The sequence below is a fragment of a genome, unplaced genomic scaffold, assembly GCF_019419815.1.
Source record: "Pyrus x bretschneideri cultivar Hongxiangsu unplaced genomic scaffold, Pyrus_bretschneideri_v1 Contig37, whole genome shotgun sequence".
In the NCBI taxonomy this organism is placed as follows: Eukaryota; Viridiplantae; Streptophyta; class Magnoliopsida; order Rosales; family Rosaceae; genus Pyrus; species Pyrus x bretschneideri.
Genome location: NW_025999690.1, coordinates 3,344,817 through 3,361,481, shown reverse-complemented (window position 1 = coordinate 3,361,481; position 16,665 = coordinate 3,344,817). Strand labels below are relative to the sequence as shown.

Sequence of the window (16,665 nt, the reverse complement as noted above, 5' to 3'; positions counted from 1 at the left end):
GATGAAGACAAGCAGAGATATGATGTTCAGGAGAGTTGGAAAAATTACACCAAAAGTTAGCAAGAGTACCAAGGATACCTTGTTGATGATTGAAATGAGGTACCCAATTCTTGGATGACCAGTTGCAAAGACCACCACAATCATTGTTAAGACCCAAAAATGTCACATGTAAGCCCAATCCAATTTCAAGGCCCAACCGTCATACATGAGTCAAGCCTAATCACATGCAAAGGTGCATAATCAAGGAATAAAAATATTCACAATCATGCCATGCTATGAGAAATAAACCGGTCATTTGTATAAATCAATCCATGCATATACATCACACCAAGCTCGATGACGCTAACTACAATTCATGCTAAAATAAGCCCAAGTCACATGCTTGGAGCTTCCCAAGTGAATTGTGGTCTAAATGGTTACGAAAGTTTATCAGGCCTACACGAAGTCAAGATTGTAGAAGACTTTAGGCTGCTTGGGAGCTTAAAGATCCAAGCCCACAATTTTTGAAGCCTACGTAGGTGAGTTTGGGAGAGAACATGCATACTTTCTCCTTTTCTCTGTCAAACCAACCAATCCAATTAGAAAGAAATCGGATCCCAAGCCTTAAGTTCACGTGAAAGCCCAACAAAGCATGCATTTAGGTACTTGAAGAGGTCGTACGGCCACCAATTGCCCTGAAATTCAGTGGTGGTGTTTATGTAGTTATTATTTCCAGGATCATAATGGCATCTCCAACCAACCCGGTCAAAGGGCCATAGGGCTAAAACTAGCTCGGAATGACACAAAAACCGTCTCAAACCGAGGGCTAGGCCAAAGGACTTGTGAGCTCCACCAGACCAAAACCTCCAAATCAAGCCAGTGGGCTGGCCATTTCCAGCCAGCCAGCCAACACTCCAACATCAAAATGTCAAGCATAACTTTGTGGCACGGGCAAGAATACCACGCTTTCTTCGTTATTATGGCAAGTGGCACTCAAAATGTCTGAAAGTGTTATTTTAATAAGGTAGTTTAATTTAATTAACCACAATGATTTGTGGCACTCTTATTCAAAGATTAGATTTACCTATTTGCATTTTTTTTCAGGATGGAGTTGATCAATTTCAAGAATCATTTGTGATAAAACTCATCTGAAAATGAAACCCATACAATACATTATCATTTTCCATAAGTAGATTTGCCAATCAATTACTGACCACTTCTTAGGGAAAAAATGATTTACTGACACTTGTGGCGTAGAGGATCTAATTTATTTTAATGTAACCAAAGAATTAAAATATTAAAGTTTCAAAAGCACATGTTTAAATCAAATTGATGTCCAATTTGGGATGTGTGTTACATTTGATGCAAAAGACTTACAAGTCTCGGAACAGACTCTTGAGATTGTGTAGACCTTTTGTGGCCTTGGAGTTCCATGGCTGGCCACTCCACATTTCATTAGCAAATTGCTTGTAGACCTTTTCAGTGAGATGCAATGAGTCCCAAAACACATATTCATTTGGATTCTCACACAAATCGAACTCATTCACTATTCTTTTCCCTCCACAGCTAAACACTCCTCTAAATTCACCTGTCCCGCAGCATGCTGTTTTCCCTTCTTTAAAACCTTAATTTCATCACACACAGTTACACCATTCAATATCCACTTGTAACTTGTAATGTGTTACACATTTATAAGCAAATGAATTTGCATAAAAGATAACGAGTATGATTATGTTTTTGTGCTTATAGGTCAAGTCTAGATTTGGGCTGTCACTATTTATTTATTTTAGTTACATAGGCAGTTTTAAACCCTTGCCATAACCTACTCTTACCTATCACCCTGCCTACCCTCATCATAAAGCGATAATTATACATTCCACCTCTAGTAGTGTAGAGAAAATGTTGTTTAAAGACATTTGTAGGATCGATCTTAAGACCTAGACTTCTGTAGGTTCAGCCCTCTTTAGCAACAGAAAAAAAAAAATGCACATAATAGAAAATGGTACTCATCAAGTTATAGGGTGCATTTAGTAACCCCATAAAAGAAGTTTCCAACGTGTTGTGCTGAACTTATTAATTGGTCCGATTTGGCAATAATGTTTACCTGATCAACTGAATTAAGACAACTAATTTGCTTTTGTGCATTTACGTACGTACCGTATTTAGAGGGATGTCTGATTCTCTGTCTAAGATTGCTGTTCAAGTCGTAGAGTGAATATTTGAAACCCTCCAACTGGTTTCCAAGTTGAATGAGAAGTTTTGAGAGTGCTTGGTTATGTAATTTGGCAAGTGATGAAACCTCTTTTAAGCAGCTACCATTATTTTCAGGCTTGATTATTCTGAACCCCGGAAGACAACCTGAGTCCAGCAAGTTGATGAACCCAAATTTCCTACCCCCTCCTGCATAAATTTCCTGCTAATTTTACACCCAATCAAACCACATAAAAAACATGGAAAGCGTTCTCCTGACATGTTATGTTGTCATACTACGAGTCAACCACATTGATTAGTTATAGAGTCAGGTCAAATTTAAAATGTGTGGTTTTGACTAGCAATTTCAGAACATAACATTTCAGACTGTATATGTAATGTGCTTAATGCATACTTGGATAACGCTTGTCAAGTTGCCGATGACCATTCCAACGTATTGTGAGCGAGGGTAGGACTTTAACATGGGAGAATTGGTTAGGAAAGGGCTTATGTAATCGTTGGTTCCAATGCTGAACAAGTAGACGGCTCTTGAAAGTTTCACTTTGGCTTCAACATCGCCTAACTTGTGTCTGAACCAGGTCTCTACCTTTTTATGGTACTTCAGTTGTGTCTTAAGATCAATGACCTGAAATAAGAGGGAATATAACACTTCTATATCTATTTAGGTGCACTTTGTGAGTGTAAAATATTCCGTATTTAGAAAATTTTTAAATGCAATGGTTATCTCATACGTGCGGTAAAATAAATTAATAATATTTTTTTTTTCAAATCATTTCGGTCTATTGTTTATTAAATTGAGAGTATTTTTGTCATTTGGTCCTTATTTAACATAATTTTTCAAGGAATGACCAAAATGATTGATGGAGGACAAACTCAAAGACCACTTTTATTGATTTCAAATCTTAAGAACCAAAATGATGAGTTATACAAATTTTGGCTATAAAGGCATAAATTATTGATAAAATGATATGTAGACATTGTTTCTGGAGCGCTCTACATCATTTAGATTCAAAAAATTAAAGGCCACACGGACTTAAATGATATGGGCATGTAGCCAACCAACAATTAAGAATTACGTGTCATTTTACTATTGACTTCTTACACTATTTATAAGGCGATACAACCATTATACCTAAAATTTTCTATTTTCTTACTTTTAACATTGTAATACAAGCTAAACATATGTTTCATTTCCTCTCCCTAATTAAGTGGCACATTAACAATATCCATACCAAATTGTACAAATAGCTGGCCATATCATAATATCACTTAGTAAAATGTAAAGAATACCTACCTCGCCTTGAAAAGTCTCAACAAGAGCACCAGCTCCGGCGGATGCGAAATTCGCGCCACCATAATATTGACGAAATCCCGGTTGAAGAAAGGGTGGAACAAATGGCAGGTGAGCGTACTCAGCTGCCAAGTACATATGATAATATACAAAATTAGATCAGATCATGCTTAAGTATAAGCAGACAAAACTATCTTGCGTTAGGTTAACTAGCTAGTTAACAAAAGTGGACATGTACAAACAAGGACCACATCATAAAAGATTTACAAATCTTACCAATGAAGTCTGACATCAAACGTCCGTCGGAGAATCTTCCCGTTGGGAACTTGAAGTAGGTTTCTCCATACGGCAAGAAATTTGCTTGGTCGAGAGTTGTAGTGTTGATGTAGTTGTTGTTGCCAGAATCTAAGTAAGAGTCTCCAAAGATGAACAAGGCAACTTGCCTTTTTGAAAGCCAAGATTTGCTTCCAAAACAAGTTGAGATTAGTAGTGCTGCATGAAGAAAGAAAACGAGGGAGATAGAGCTTTGCTTCGCCATTTCTGCAAAGTTATTGAATATATCACCAGTACATATATATAGTTATATACATATCGTCAAACAAATACGGAAACTTTGTTTCTATTTAGTTTGAAATTAAATGACTCTGTATATATATAAACCATGAGAATTAATACATACGGGAGACATGAATAAGAAAAACCTCTCCAAAGTCAAAATAATTTTGAGAACTTGAAAATATTTTTGTCCAAAGACAAAACAAATACTTGGCTCAGAACTAATACTAGGCGTTGAACTTTGAGCAGATTTTTTTTAAAATATATATATATATATATTGGAGGCGAAGCAAAATTCTCAGCTAGCAATGTCCAAATAATAAAAAGTTACAATGGTCTGAACGTGTGGAGATGTACTTTTTGTTTCATAGAGATTCAAGAAGTCAATTGCTCTTTTTGTTCCATGGTAACGGGTTTTGCCAATGTTAGATTGCTACAATCTTTGAGAGTTTAAGGGCGTATTTGAAAATGTATTTAAAATAATTGAAAATATTTTTTTGAAATATTTTTTGAACCAATTCTCAACAAAAATATAAGTAAATTTTGAAGAAAAAAAAATACTTGTGCTTACTGCAAACATATAAGTAGTGTTTCTAACACAAAAGCACTTAGTGCTTCCTTGTAACCCAAAAAATATTTTTTTTTCTAAGTTCTAAGTTGTTCAGAAATAAGCTAACAATTTGTATTCTGGTCCAAAAATCTTTACCAAATAACGTTAGAGCGAAAAATATTAATGTTAAGTAGATCGAAAGGCCTTATATTGATTCGTTCCGAATTGAACGGTTGATAAAAACTTGAAAGTTAGGTAAAGGAGAAATCGGAACCTACAGTTGCAAGTAAAAATGGGACCACTTGGTTCAATAAAAAAAAAGTGTTTGCTACTCTCTCTCTCTCTCTCTCTCTCTCTCTCTCTCTCTCGGTCTTTCCTCTTCTCCTTCTTTGTCCTCTCTTAAAGTTAAAATTCTAATATAAATAATTGATAATGTCGAAGGTAATTCAATTAATTACAAGCACATGTTTTTCAAATGCGAGATTCATACTCAACACGCTCTCTTACCTGTAATGAATTTTCAAGTCTAGTATGTGGACAAGATAAATCGGATGACGTAGAGCACATGTTGCCATTAGACTTTACACATGGAACTACTAAGTTTTGATACCATAAAGAAAGTTGAGATTCTATTATAAAACTAATTGACAATATAAGGAATAGTCTAATTACTTTTAAGCACACACAATGCCTCTCCTTTTCCTGAAATAATATTCTCAACTGAGTAGTGGTAGGGCTGCAGGAATGGAGAAGAATGAAGAGTGTTGAGACCCATTTTAATTGGTTATCTTTTACCATTTATGTTTAACCTGCAATTTTAATCGAAAAAAAAACGAAGAGATTATAGTATCCAATATTACATAGTACTAAGGAAAAACTCAAGTTAGACAATGAGCTAACAATTATACCAAACTTTCATCAATTTATCTTAGTATGTATCACTTAATAGTTGGAACTTCTTGTTGAAGATGCTGAGTGTCATTGAGTACGTATCAATGAGCTTGTTGTTGAAGATGCTAAGTATATGTTGCAACTGGTCGTTGAAGCTTCTGCTTCACACATAAACCACCAAGGAATCTCTATAGCTCATTGGCTTGCCCGTTTTGCCCTTCATTCTTGAGGTGATTGTACTTGGTTAGGTGAACCCCTTACTCTAATTTGTGATCTACTTGAGAAGAATAACTTGTTTTTTTCTGTACTGAGTAGCCAATTTCTTTAAATGAAATCTGTGTTGTCTTTTATAGAAAAAAAAATATATATACATATATATATATATGTGGTTTTCATGTCATGAGAGAAGTTAGGCGATATTAGATTAGTGACCATGACATAAATTTGTACATTCTTTAGCAAAGGCGAAGTGTTAAACGCGACCCCTGTTACATATTTTGAGATGTACTGTAATGAGAGTCTTGCATGTCATCATTAAGATTTGAATGAACGCCATGTACTTAAACTGCCTAATTTTTCTACTTTACATCATTTCATGTGAGTTGGGAGGGAAAGAAACTAGAAGTCCGTAGTACATATTATTAACCAATGACACTTGTCAGTTGTCAATTGGTAAAATGTAAAGGCTTGTTATCATTCATTTAGAAATACAAAGACTTCAGAAAATTCTTCATTTCTAAGGCATTCATTATTCTCTATTCATTTCTTCAAGGCCTGATATCTGTGGAAATTATGGAAGAGAATGCTTTTTCTCATTATGTTTCTCTACAAGATTACAAGGATATATATACATGATACAAGTGTGTAGGTAGGACAAGGTAGGACGGCTGTAGGACGGCTTGACGGCTGTAGGACGGCTTATTCTTCCAATACTCCTCCTCAAGCTGGATCAAGGAGGTTAATTGATCCAAGCTTAGAGAGCAGACTTTGAAACTGAGGAGAAGCAAGAGACTTCGTGAAAATATCAGCAAGTTGATCTTGGCTTCGAGTGAATGTGGTTTGAATTACCTTGGACTGGACTTGTTCCCGAACATAGTGACAGTCAACTTCAATGTGTTTGGTGCGTTCATGGAACACCGGATTGGAGGCAATATGCATAGCTGGTTGATTGTCACAAAAAAGAGACATAGGTGTGTTGATTGAGAACCCCAAGTCCGAGAGAAGGCCCTTGAGCCAAATGAGTTCACATGCAGTGGAAGCCATGGCTCTATACTCAGCTTCGGCACGAGGTTTGCTCTTCCATGTCACGAGGTTTCCTCCAACCAACGTGCAGTAGCCAGTAGTGGATTTTCTATCAATAGCATTCCCTGCCCAGTCAGCATCGGTGTAGGCAATGATTTGAGTATGACCATTGTTTTTCATGACGATTCCCCAACCAATGAAGCCTTTAAGGTATCTGAGAATTCTTTTAACAACATTTAAATGAGCTTCAGTGGGTGCATGCATGAATTGGCTTACAAGACTGACGGCGTAAGTTATATCCGGTCTGGTGATGGTGAGATATATAAGCTTACCCAGCAATCGTTGGTAGTAACTGATATCACTGAGAGGTTCTCCTGTCAAGTCCAACTTCAATTTGCTATCAAGAGGAGAACGAGTTGGTTTGCAATCCATCATCTTCACTTCTTGAAGTAAGTCAATCACATATTTCCTTTGACTCAAAAAAAGTCCCTTGGGGGAAGTGGCCAGTTCAATCCCAAGGAAGTATTTTAAAACTCCTAAGTCTTTAATGGCAAATTGTTGATGAAGAGAATGTTTAAGAGTGTGAATCTCATCAATGTTATCACCTGTGATGATGATATCATCAACATAGATTAGTACAACTAATTTGCCAACTGATCCTATTCGAACAAACAGGGAGGAATCAGCATGACTTCTCTTGAACCCAAAATTTTCAAGTACCGAGCTCAGTTTGGCATACCAGGCACGAGGAGATTGTTTCAAGCCATAGATTGACTTATGAAGCTTGCAAGCCATACCTGAATTCTGTGCTGGTGGATGACCCGGGGGTAGTTGCATGTAGACTTCCTCTTCGAGGTCTCCATGTAAAAAAGCATTTTTTACATCCATTTGGTACAATGGCCATTCATGGTTCACTGCAACAGATAACAAAACCCTTATTGTGCTCATCTTAGCCACGGGAGCAAATGTCTCCTTATAGTCCACTCCAAAAGTTTGAGTAAAACCGGGAGCCACCAATCTTGCCTTGTGTCGTTCAATTGAGCCATCAGAATTAAACTTGATTTATAGACCCACCGACTGCCTACCACATTCTTGCCTTTGGGAAGTTGAACTACACTCCAGGTTTTATTTTCATTCAAGACTTTGAGTTCTTCTTCCATGGCTAGCCTCCACACAACTTGACGATTGGCTTCTTGAAAGTTCCTTGGTTCACTTTCATAGGACAGTTTACTGAGGAAGACTGCATGAGAGTGAGAGACTTTGGAGTAATTTACAAACTTGTGAATAGGGTACCTTGCATGGTAAGTTTCATAGTCTTGCAGCCTTGATGGTGGATGTCGATCTCGAGTCGGATTCCTGCGGGGTTAAGCTGGGATCACAATAGGTTCAGCTCCACTCTCTTGTATAGATGTTGTGTTATGGTCATGGGGAACTACTTGTGCTTCTGTGGCTTCAGTGTCGTCTCCAATAAGCAGGTTGTCATTAAGAGTTGCATAAGAGTCCCGGTTGTGAGGTAGTGAATGGACACAGTCACTTGGTTCGACTAGATTTGGCAATGGGAAGAGATCTAGGAAATGCTCCCCCTGACGATTTTGATCTGATGATTTGTTGAAATATGGTTGGTTTTCATCAAACCGTACATCTCTTGAGACAAACATCTTCCTGGAGCACGGATTGTAGCATTTGTACCCTTTTTGGGTGGAGGAGTATCCCATGAAAACACACTTGACAGCTTTGGGATCAAGCTTGTCTCGGTGATGGGATTGAATATGAACATAATAGGTACATCCAAAGATTCTCAGATGGGAAAGATTAATTTTTTTGTTTTGCATAACCTCAGATTGGATCTTCCTCCAAGGGCAAGAGATATTGATCTGGACCATGGAAGATAGTTAAACTCATTTAACAACACAGAACACAAACGTTGGTTTGGGTTGACTTCAGCTTCTGGAAAACTAGGGCGAGGAGCTGTGAAGCTTTCAGCTTCTGAGCCAAAAAGATTATCTTCTGCCATTATCGAAACGAATGTGCAAAAGAAGAGAAGGGACAACAATGGAGTCAGGCCGGTTAAGGTTCCGGCTCTGATACCATGTGGAAAATATGGAAGAGAATGCTTTTTCTCATTATGTTTCTCTACAAGATTACAAGGATATATATACATAATACAAATGTGTAGGTAGGACAAGGTAGGATGGCTGTAGGACGGCTTGACGGCTGTAGGACGGCTAGTGTGTAGGTAGGACAAGGTAGGACGGCTTGACGGTTGTAGGACGGCTGTAGGACAGCTTGACGGCTGTAGGACGGCTAGTGTGTAGGTAGGACAAGGTAGGACGGCTTGACGGCTGTAGGACGGCTTATTCTTCCAATAATATCTAAGTGTTATGATGGTATCATCACCGATATGGCTCGTCGCTATTCCGATCCTTGACGATTCTTCTGTTGCTCTGTAAGTCGTGGTTTTGCTGTTCTGTGAGTCGTCACCTCGTTGCCGCTGGAAAGACTCAACGCCATTTTGCAGCCTTGACGATTCGAAGGAAGTCTGCGCTCTCTGATTGTCAAAATTGATTCAGGTGATATCTTTTTCTAGTTTTGGAGGATATTTTGATCATGGGTTCTTGTATTTTTGGAATTCTTGAAGAAATTGTGCAGTTCTATGAGATTTGCTATGATGTGATTATATAGAGTAATGTTCATAGATTGCTGTTGAAGAAATAATGGTGAAAGTTGTATATTAAAGAAAGTGTTATTCTTTTTTGGTGTTTTAGGAAAGTGTCAATCTTTCTTGGTGATTTAGATAAGTGTCAAACTTTCTTGGTAAAGAGTTTTAATCTCTTCGAGTAATGCAGTTGTTTCGATTGAAAAGAGTGTTAATTTCTTTTTGATCATCACGTATTGCTATTTTTGTATCTGTGTTTTGATTAAAGATGACTACTCTGACTATTAAAGTAGAAAATTTGTTCGAGATGCTTACTATAAAATTGAAGATGATAATTTCACCAAATGGGCGTTTTAGTTTAAGGCTGTGTTAAAGGGTTACAAATTGTTTGGTCACTTTGATGGCACTGATGTGTGTCCACCAAGATTTGTGATAAATACGGATCTTGGAGTTACTGAGGAGGTTACTGGGGCTTATATTGATTGGGAGTCGACTGACATGGCTTTATTAAGTCTTTTGCTTGCAACTCTATCAGATGAGACTATGGAATATGTTATTGGGTGCAGCAAATGAGGTCATACAGCAGCAAATTGTTTTCACAGAAACACCAATACTTTTTCTACTGGTTGATGGTCGAATGCCAAATTTGTGGGAAGAGAGGTCATGTTGACCTTGATTGTTATCAGAGAAGCAATTATGCATATCAAAGTCAATCTCCTCCATCTTCAATAACTACAATGAATGCCCAATAGTCATCTCAATTCATGCCCATTGATTCATGGATAGTCAATTATGGTGCTTCTCACCACATGACAGCTGATGTCAATGCCTTGGCACAGGTTGCTCCATATGAAGGAAAGGAAAAGATCACTATTGGTAATGGCACAAGCATATCTATCAAGAACATTGGTTCCACCACTCTTCATACAAAGGATCACTCTCTATTACTTACTAATGTTTTACATGTTCCAAAGATTGCTAGAAGTTTGTTGTCTGTTAAACAAATACGTGCTGATAACAGAAGTTGGTTTATATGTGATGAATCAAACTTTTTTTTTATAGCATAAGAAGACAAAGGAGATTATGTATCAAGGAAAGAGTAGGCCTACGGAGTTGTTTCAAATCCCAGTTTTTCACAGTGCTAAAGGTGTGCAGTCTACAGTTGCAAATCCAACAGTTTTCCTTGGTCAAGTGGTGAAGTCAAGTGTGTGGCATCAAAGGTTGGGTCACCCTACAAATGAAGTTCTTACTTGTATGCTAAAACAATGTAGTATATCGTATAATACAAACAATAAGAGTAGTGTACTACCCTTAAAAATTTTAAATATATGATTATGTGGAATTTTTTTTGAAAGTGAAATGCCCTTATTTGGTTAAGGTAATTTTACAAGGACGTATTTTATTCTCGCATATTTTATCATATTTCTTGACATATCTGGATAGATGACAATTCCACGAGCGTATAGGCGGAAGCTGTTTGCGACTCCGGATTATAACGGTATAGTTTCGGACATTTGAAATTGTTTTACTAAACCATAGATTTAATTTAATTAAACTTCCAATAGGTGGGAGTGAGAACTAATCAATGGCTTGGATTCAGCCCAATCAATTAAAGGGGTTTCAATCAGATTATGAAAAGGGAGGCAGGAACCAATCAGGGAAAAAAAAAAGGAATGAAATGAGAGAAGAAGGAGGGGGAAGAACCGGGTCACCTTTCGACCTGCGCCTTTGAGCTGTTTCCTCCATAACTTTTGAGGTTTTCCATCAGATGATCCATGAATTAGACCAAGCTACCATTCCCAAACATCATCTAGCCATTCCCTCTTCCTTTTCCACCCCAGATTTAGAAGAAAATTGTTGTAAATGGGTGGAGAACCCTTGGTGGGTGCGACGGGTTCGTGCAAGAAATCCTAAAATCCTGAAGCTATTCCCACCAATTACCACCACCATTAGACTCCCCATAAGGCCTTGAACAAAGCCTAAGCCTTGGTTGGGGCGGCGGAGCACTGGAGGTGGTGGATCGAGGTCACCCAATTTCTAGGGTTCCGGCAGTTCGTGACCAAATTCAGGTACTTTCAGGCTGAATTAGACCTCGGCTCATGTATGAAAAATGTGCCTCTCCTTGAGTTGTACATTCCTGCAAAATTTGGTAATTTTTTAAAATAATTGAAATTTTCTGGCGAGTCATGGAGGCCGATCACCACGCACGGCTGCACATGCAGCGGCGCGTAGCCAGTGAGCCAACGCTACCATTTTATGTGTATTTCGATATACTGAAACCATATTTGATATGCATTTGGTATGACTCACTTGTTTGAACCTAGTTAGTGATTGTTGGCCACTTGAATGATTTTCAGAAATAAGTTAGAAATTGAAATTGTGAACTAGGAGTGGCTTAATCCTTTTGTAGGATACGTAAGTAGTCTAACGAGAAGGTTAGATGCAGCCATAATAAAATAACTAAGATTTAATATTTTCTTGGAAATTGTCTAAGAAAAGGAATTTGGTGATCATCTTCCGAAATAAATTTTAGGCCTGTCTTAGTTTTTGCTTCCAAATATAAATTTTCGGGTCGTTACAAGTAGTATGTGTACATCATGTATTCAAGGCAAGATGTCTAGATTGCCATTTCCAGAAAGAACTGACAAATGTTTGTCTCCTTTTGATAAAGTTCATACTGATATCTGGGGACCTTCTCCCATAAAGTCTTTAGATGGCTATAGGTATTATGTATTGTTTGTTGATGAATATACAAGATACACTTGGGTATTTCCAATGGGCAATAAATCAGATGTCTTCTCTATTTTTGTAAAGTTTTATCAGTTTGTGTTGACTCAATTTGGAGTGTCTATCAGTTGTTTGCAAACAGATAGGGGATGAGAGTACATTAATATGGCATTTACAAAGTTTTTGAGTGATAAGGGAATTGTTCAGATGCTGTCATGTCTATATACCCCTCAGCAAAATGGCCTTGCTAAGAGGAAACACAGACATATAATTGAAACTTCAATTACATTACTTACCAATGCTGGTTTATCATTTGAATTGTGGTATTTTGCATGTGCACACTCAATATTTCTTATCAATCGAATGCCTTGCAAGTCTTTGTCTTCGGTATCAACTTATACTTTATTGTACAAGAAACTCCCAGATTTAAAGTTTACAAAGACATTTGGTACTGATGTATTCCCTTGGCTTCGCCCTTACAATTCTAACAAGTTGCAGACAAGATCAATGTTGTGTATTTTTCTTGGATATTCTCCAGATTATAAAGGTGTCATATGCTATGACTTAGAGACCAAGAAATGCATTATCTCTGGACATTTCATACATGATGAGATGATATTTCCGAGTAAACAAAGATCACAGATTCCAGTCAATAGTACAGATAGCAATCAACAAGTTGAACATTTACCAATTTTGGTTCCAATACCTATCACTTAGATTCCAAGTGATCCTGTAGTTACTTAGACAACTAGTGATAATGATGGAGCTACATCTTCTTCAATGAGTCATTCTGAGAGATTGAGTTTCAGTTCAAGCTCCAGTTCAACGGGGAATTTTCAGAGTCAAGATAATGTCATGCAAGGTGCATCAGGCCATACTCTTTCCACAACAAAGGATACAACTCCTTTGTTTCCTGTCTTCAGTCCAGAGCAACTTCAGGTGATACTTCCATTCTCCATCCATTACAAAAATACAACAATATCTGGTCCTGCACATCATAATTCTAGGATTCAAACAAGGTTACAAACAAGTGTAATTTCAAGGAAGAATTATGCATCATATTTAGCAACTTTACCTGAGATAACTTCTTTGGATATTATGGACAATTTCTCGAGTGGTTTCTCATTCTTGGCTAATGTAAATGATATAGAAAAGCCTAAGAACTTTAAAGTTGCCAGTATCAAGACAGAATAGCAAATAGCTATGCAAGATGAATTTGATGCCTTAAAAGCACAAGGTACTTGGTGTTTAGTTCCTCCTCATGTTGACAAAAGCATTATTGGAAGCAAATGGGTATATAAGATTAAGAAGAATCTGGATGGATCAATTTCCAGGTACAAAGCAAGGTTAGTTGCACAAGGGTATAGCCAAGAGCAAGGTTTGGACTATTCTGAAACATTTAGTCCTGTGGTAAAGCGTACCACTATGAGGATGATACTTGCTTTAGCAGTTCAATTTGGTTGGAATTTGAGGCAATTAGACATTAAAAATGCTTTTTCACATGGAGACTTAGAAGAGGAAGTGTATATGAAGTAGCTTCAGGGATTCATTGACTCCAAACATCCAAACTACGTCTGCAAGTTAATCAAATCACTTTATGGTTTGAAACAAGCACCATAAGCCTGGAATTCAAAGTTCACTAGTTACCTACCTACTTTGGGGTTTGTCACTTCATTATCTGGTACAAGTCTATTTGTGAAAGAAGATCATGGGGATGTTATTATACTCCTATTATATGTTGATGACATAATTGAGATTGGTTCTAATGCTTCCAAGATTCAATTTGTGATTACAAACCTTGCTACAGTTTTTTATCTTAAAGATATGGGACAACTTACCTATTTTCTTGGTCTGCATATACAATATAATCATGATGGTTCTATATTCATCAATCAATCTAAGTATGCAAGGGATTTGTTGAAAAAGGCTGGTATGGAACATTATAAACCTATATCGACACCCTCAAAACCTTATACTCAGTTACTTGTGACTGAAGGTGTACCACGGACTGATCCTATTTTTTATAGAAGTCTGGTGGGTGCTTTACAGTACCTAACATTTTCTAGGCCTGATGTAGTCTATTCGATGAATGTGGTTTGTCAGTTCATGAACAATCCAACAGATTTGCACTTTCATTTAATCAAGTGTTTTCTGAGATACTTACAAGGTACTATTACTTGTGGTTTGAAATACACAAAGGGGGATGATATGTCGATAACAGCCTATTCAGACTCAGATTGGGCAGCTAACATGAATACTAATAGGTCAATAATTGGATATGTGGTGTACATAGGCTCTAATCCTATTTCAGGGTAGTCAAAGAAGTAGTCCACTATCTCAAGAAACTCAACAGAGGTAGAATACAAGGCTATAACTCATTATGCAGCTGATATTTTTTGGATATAATCATTGCTCAGAGATATACACCAGTTTCTTCCAACACCTCATTCTCTTCACTATGAAAACTTGTCAGCACTTTACATCTGTTCAAATCCTATGTTCCATTCAAAGATCAAACACCTAGATATTGATTACCATTTTGTGAGGGAGTAAGTACAAAAAGGTGATTTGTGTGTTCCATATATTCCCACAGAAGAACAAGTTGCAGATGTTTTAACTAAAGGATTGCATAGTCTTATATTTGTCAAGCATTGTCACAACTTGAGCTTGGATTCATAGTCTACACACACCAGTACTATAATTGAGTGATTGTGTTTGATTTCAAACTCTGCTAGCAGTTTCCTAGCACAGTTTGAGGGGGGAGTATTAACCAATGACACTTGTCAGTTGTCAATCGGTAATTACTATCACTCAATTAGTTAAGATTGTTAGAGAGTTAGATAGAAAGGGTACTATTGTAATCATCCATATATTGGGGGTACTATATAACACAATGTAAAGGCTTGTAATCATTCATTGATAAATACAAAGACTTCTGAGAATTCTTCATTTCTAAGGCATTCATTATTCTCTCATCATTTCTTCAAGGTCTGATATCTCAGTGTTATGACATATGTCAAATTAAATATGTTTATCAAGTCTTTGATTTTATTTATTTTACTGATATACATATATACATATATGTGTGTGTGAGAGACAATTAGGGTATGTATTATAGTAAATTAGGTTCCTATCTCTATTTTTCCTACTCCATTGATTAAACCCTTATTCATTTTCAATTTTGTTATCAAGGTCCTTAGATTTTAATAAACATCATTAATTATTTTAATAATAAAATATTTTTTATTTCTAAATATATTCATTTAGTATTAGAAGCGTTACATTTGGTATATTTATATTTATATCTAAATTTTTTATCATATATTTTTATTTTTATTTGTACTCATTTTTAATTTGCACCTCTTTTTTTTTTGTACCAATTTTCTTTTCAGTTTTAATTTGTACTCATATATTAATTCTTTTTATGCCCATATTTTTAAACTTTTATTTGTATTTGTACCCATATTTTTTAATTTATTTGTACCCATTTTAATTTTGCTAAATGTATTCATGCTAATTATATGTATTATTTTATGTTTTAAAATATATCAACAATTATTTTTTAAAATATGTTAATAATTATGTGGGTACATTATTTTTTTGCTATAATTTTTGTGAAGAACAATACAACAACAACAAAACTTTTTCCCACTAAGTGAGGTTGGCTGTATAAATCCTAGAATGCCATTGCGCTTGGTTTTGTGTCACGTCTTCTGTTAGATCCAAGTACTATAAATCTTTTCTTAAAGTCTCTTCCAAAGTCTTCCTAGGTCTTCCTCTACCCCTTAAGCCTTGAACCTATGTCCCGTAATCGCATCTTTTAATCGGAGCGTCACTAGGCCTTCGTTTCACATGTCCAAACCACCGTAACCGTGATTTTCTCTCATCTTTCCTTCAATTTTGGCTACTCCTACTTTACGTCGGATATCATTTCCTAATCTTATCCTTTCTCGTGTGCCCACACATCAAACGAAGCATTCTCATCTCCGCTACACCCATTTTATGTATGCGTTGATGCTTCACTGCCCAACATTCAGTGCCACAAAGCATTGTTAGCCTTATTGCCATCCTATAAAATTTTCCCTTGAGCTTTAGTGGCATATGTCGGTCACACAATACGCTGAATGCACTCTTCCACTTCATCCATCCAGCTTGTATTTTATGGTTGAGGTCTCTATCCAACTCTTCGTTTTTTCGCAAGATAGATCCTAGGTAGCGAAAGTGGTCGCTCTTTGGTACTTCCTGATATCAAATCCTCACCATTAACTCATTTAAGCCTCCATTTGACTGAACTTGCACTCCATATGCTCTGTCTTTAACTAACTTAGGTGAAGATCTTTATATTCCAACACTTCTCTCCAAAGTTTAAGCTTCACATTTACTCCTTCCTGAGTTTCATCTATCAATACTATATCGTCTACGAAAAGCATACACCAAGGAATATCATCTTGAACATGTCCCGTTAACTCATCCATTGCTAATGCAAAAAGGTAAGAACTTAAAGATGAGCCTTGATGCAACCATACAGTTATGGGGAAGGTTTTGGTTTGTCATTCATGAGTT

At 36.7% G+C, this 16,665-nt stretch overlaps 1 protein-coding gene and 1 long non-coding RNA gene across 3 annotated transcripts; one reads left to right on the top strand and one right to left on the bottom strand.

The window, feature by feature from the left end:
- Positions 1–1,276: 1,276 nt before the first annotated feature.
- Positions 1,277–4,286, bottom strand: LOC103948606 (GDSL esterase/lipase 5). Of its 2 annotated transcripts, none has more exons than XM_048592120.1 (5): positions 3,758–4,286; positions 3,485–3,606; positions 2,585–2,815; positions 2,137–2,395; positions 1,277–1,603 (listed from the first exon to the last, which is right to left on the bottom strand). In XM_048592120.1, exons 1-5 carry the CDS (start codon positions 4,017–4,019, stop codon positions 1,353–1,355), a joined length of 1,125 nt encoding a protein of 374 aa, XP_048448077.1. In that variant the 5' UTR covers positions 4,020–4,286; the 3' UTR covers positions 1,277–1,352. The 2 variants fall into 2 exon arrangements, with proteins under 2 accessions (XP_048448077.1, XP_009357930.2); XM_009359655.3 differs by having other exon boundaries at positions 2,137–2,392; positions 3,758–4,284.
- Positions 4,287–9,093: 4,807 nt separating this feature from the next.
- LOC125468349 lies at positions 9,094–10,735 on the top strand. Its single transcript, XR_007250738.1, has 2 exons — positions 9,094–10,251; positions 10,438–10,735. It is a non-coding gene; the product is annotated as an uncharacterized LOC125468349 (long non-coding RNA).
- Positions 10,736–16,665: the final 5,930 nt, after the last annotated feature.

Coding starts and splice junctions, on each gene's coding strand:
- LOC103948606 (XM_048592120.1), bottom strand. CDS start 4,019: ATGGCGAAGCAAAGCTCTATCTCCCTCGTTTTCTTTCTTCATGCAGCA. Junction 3,607..3,757: donor TTTGATGTCAGACTTCATTG/GTAAGATTTGTA, acceptor TGTACTTGGCAG/CTGAGTACGCTCACCTGCCA. Junction 2,396..2,584: donor ACTTGACAAGCGTTATCCAA/GTATGCATTAAG, acceptor GTGTAAAATTAG/CAGGAAATTTATGCAGGAGG.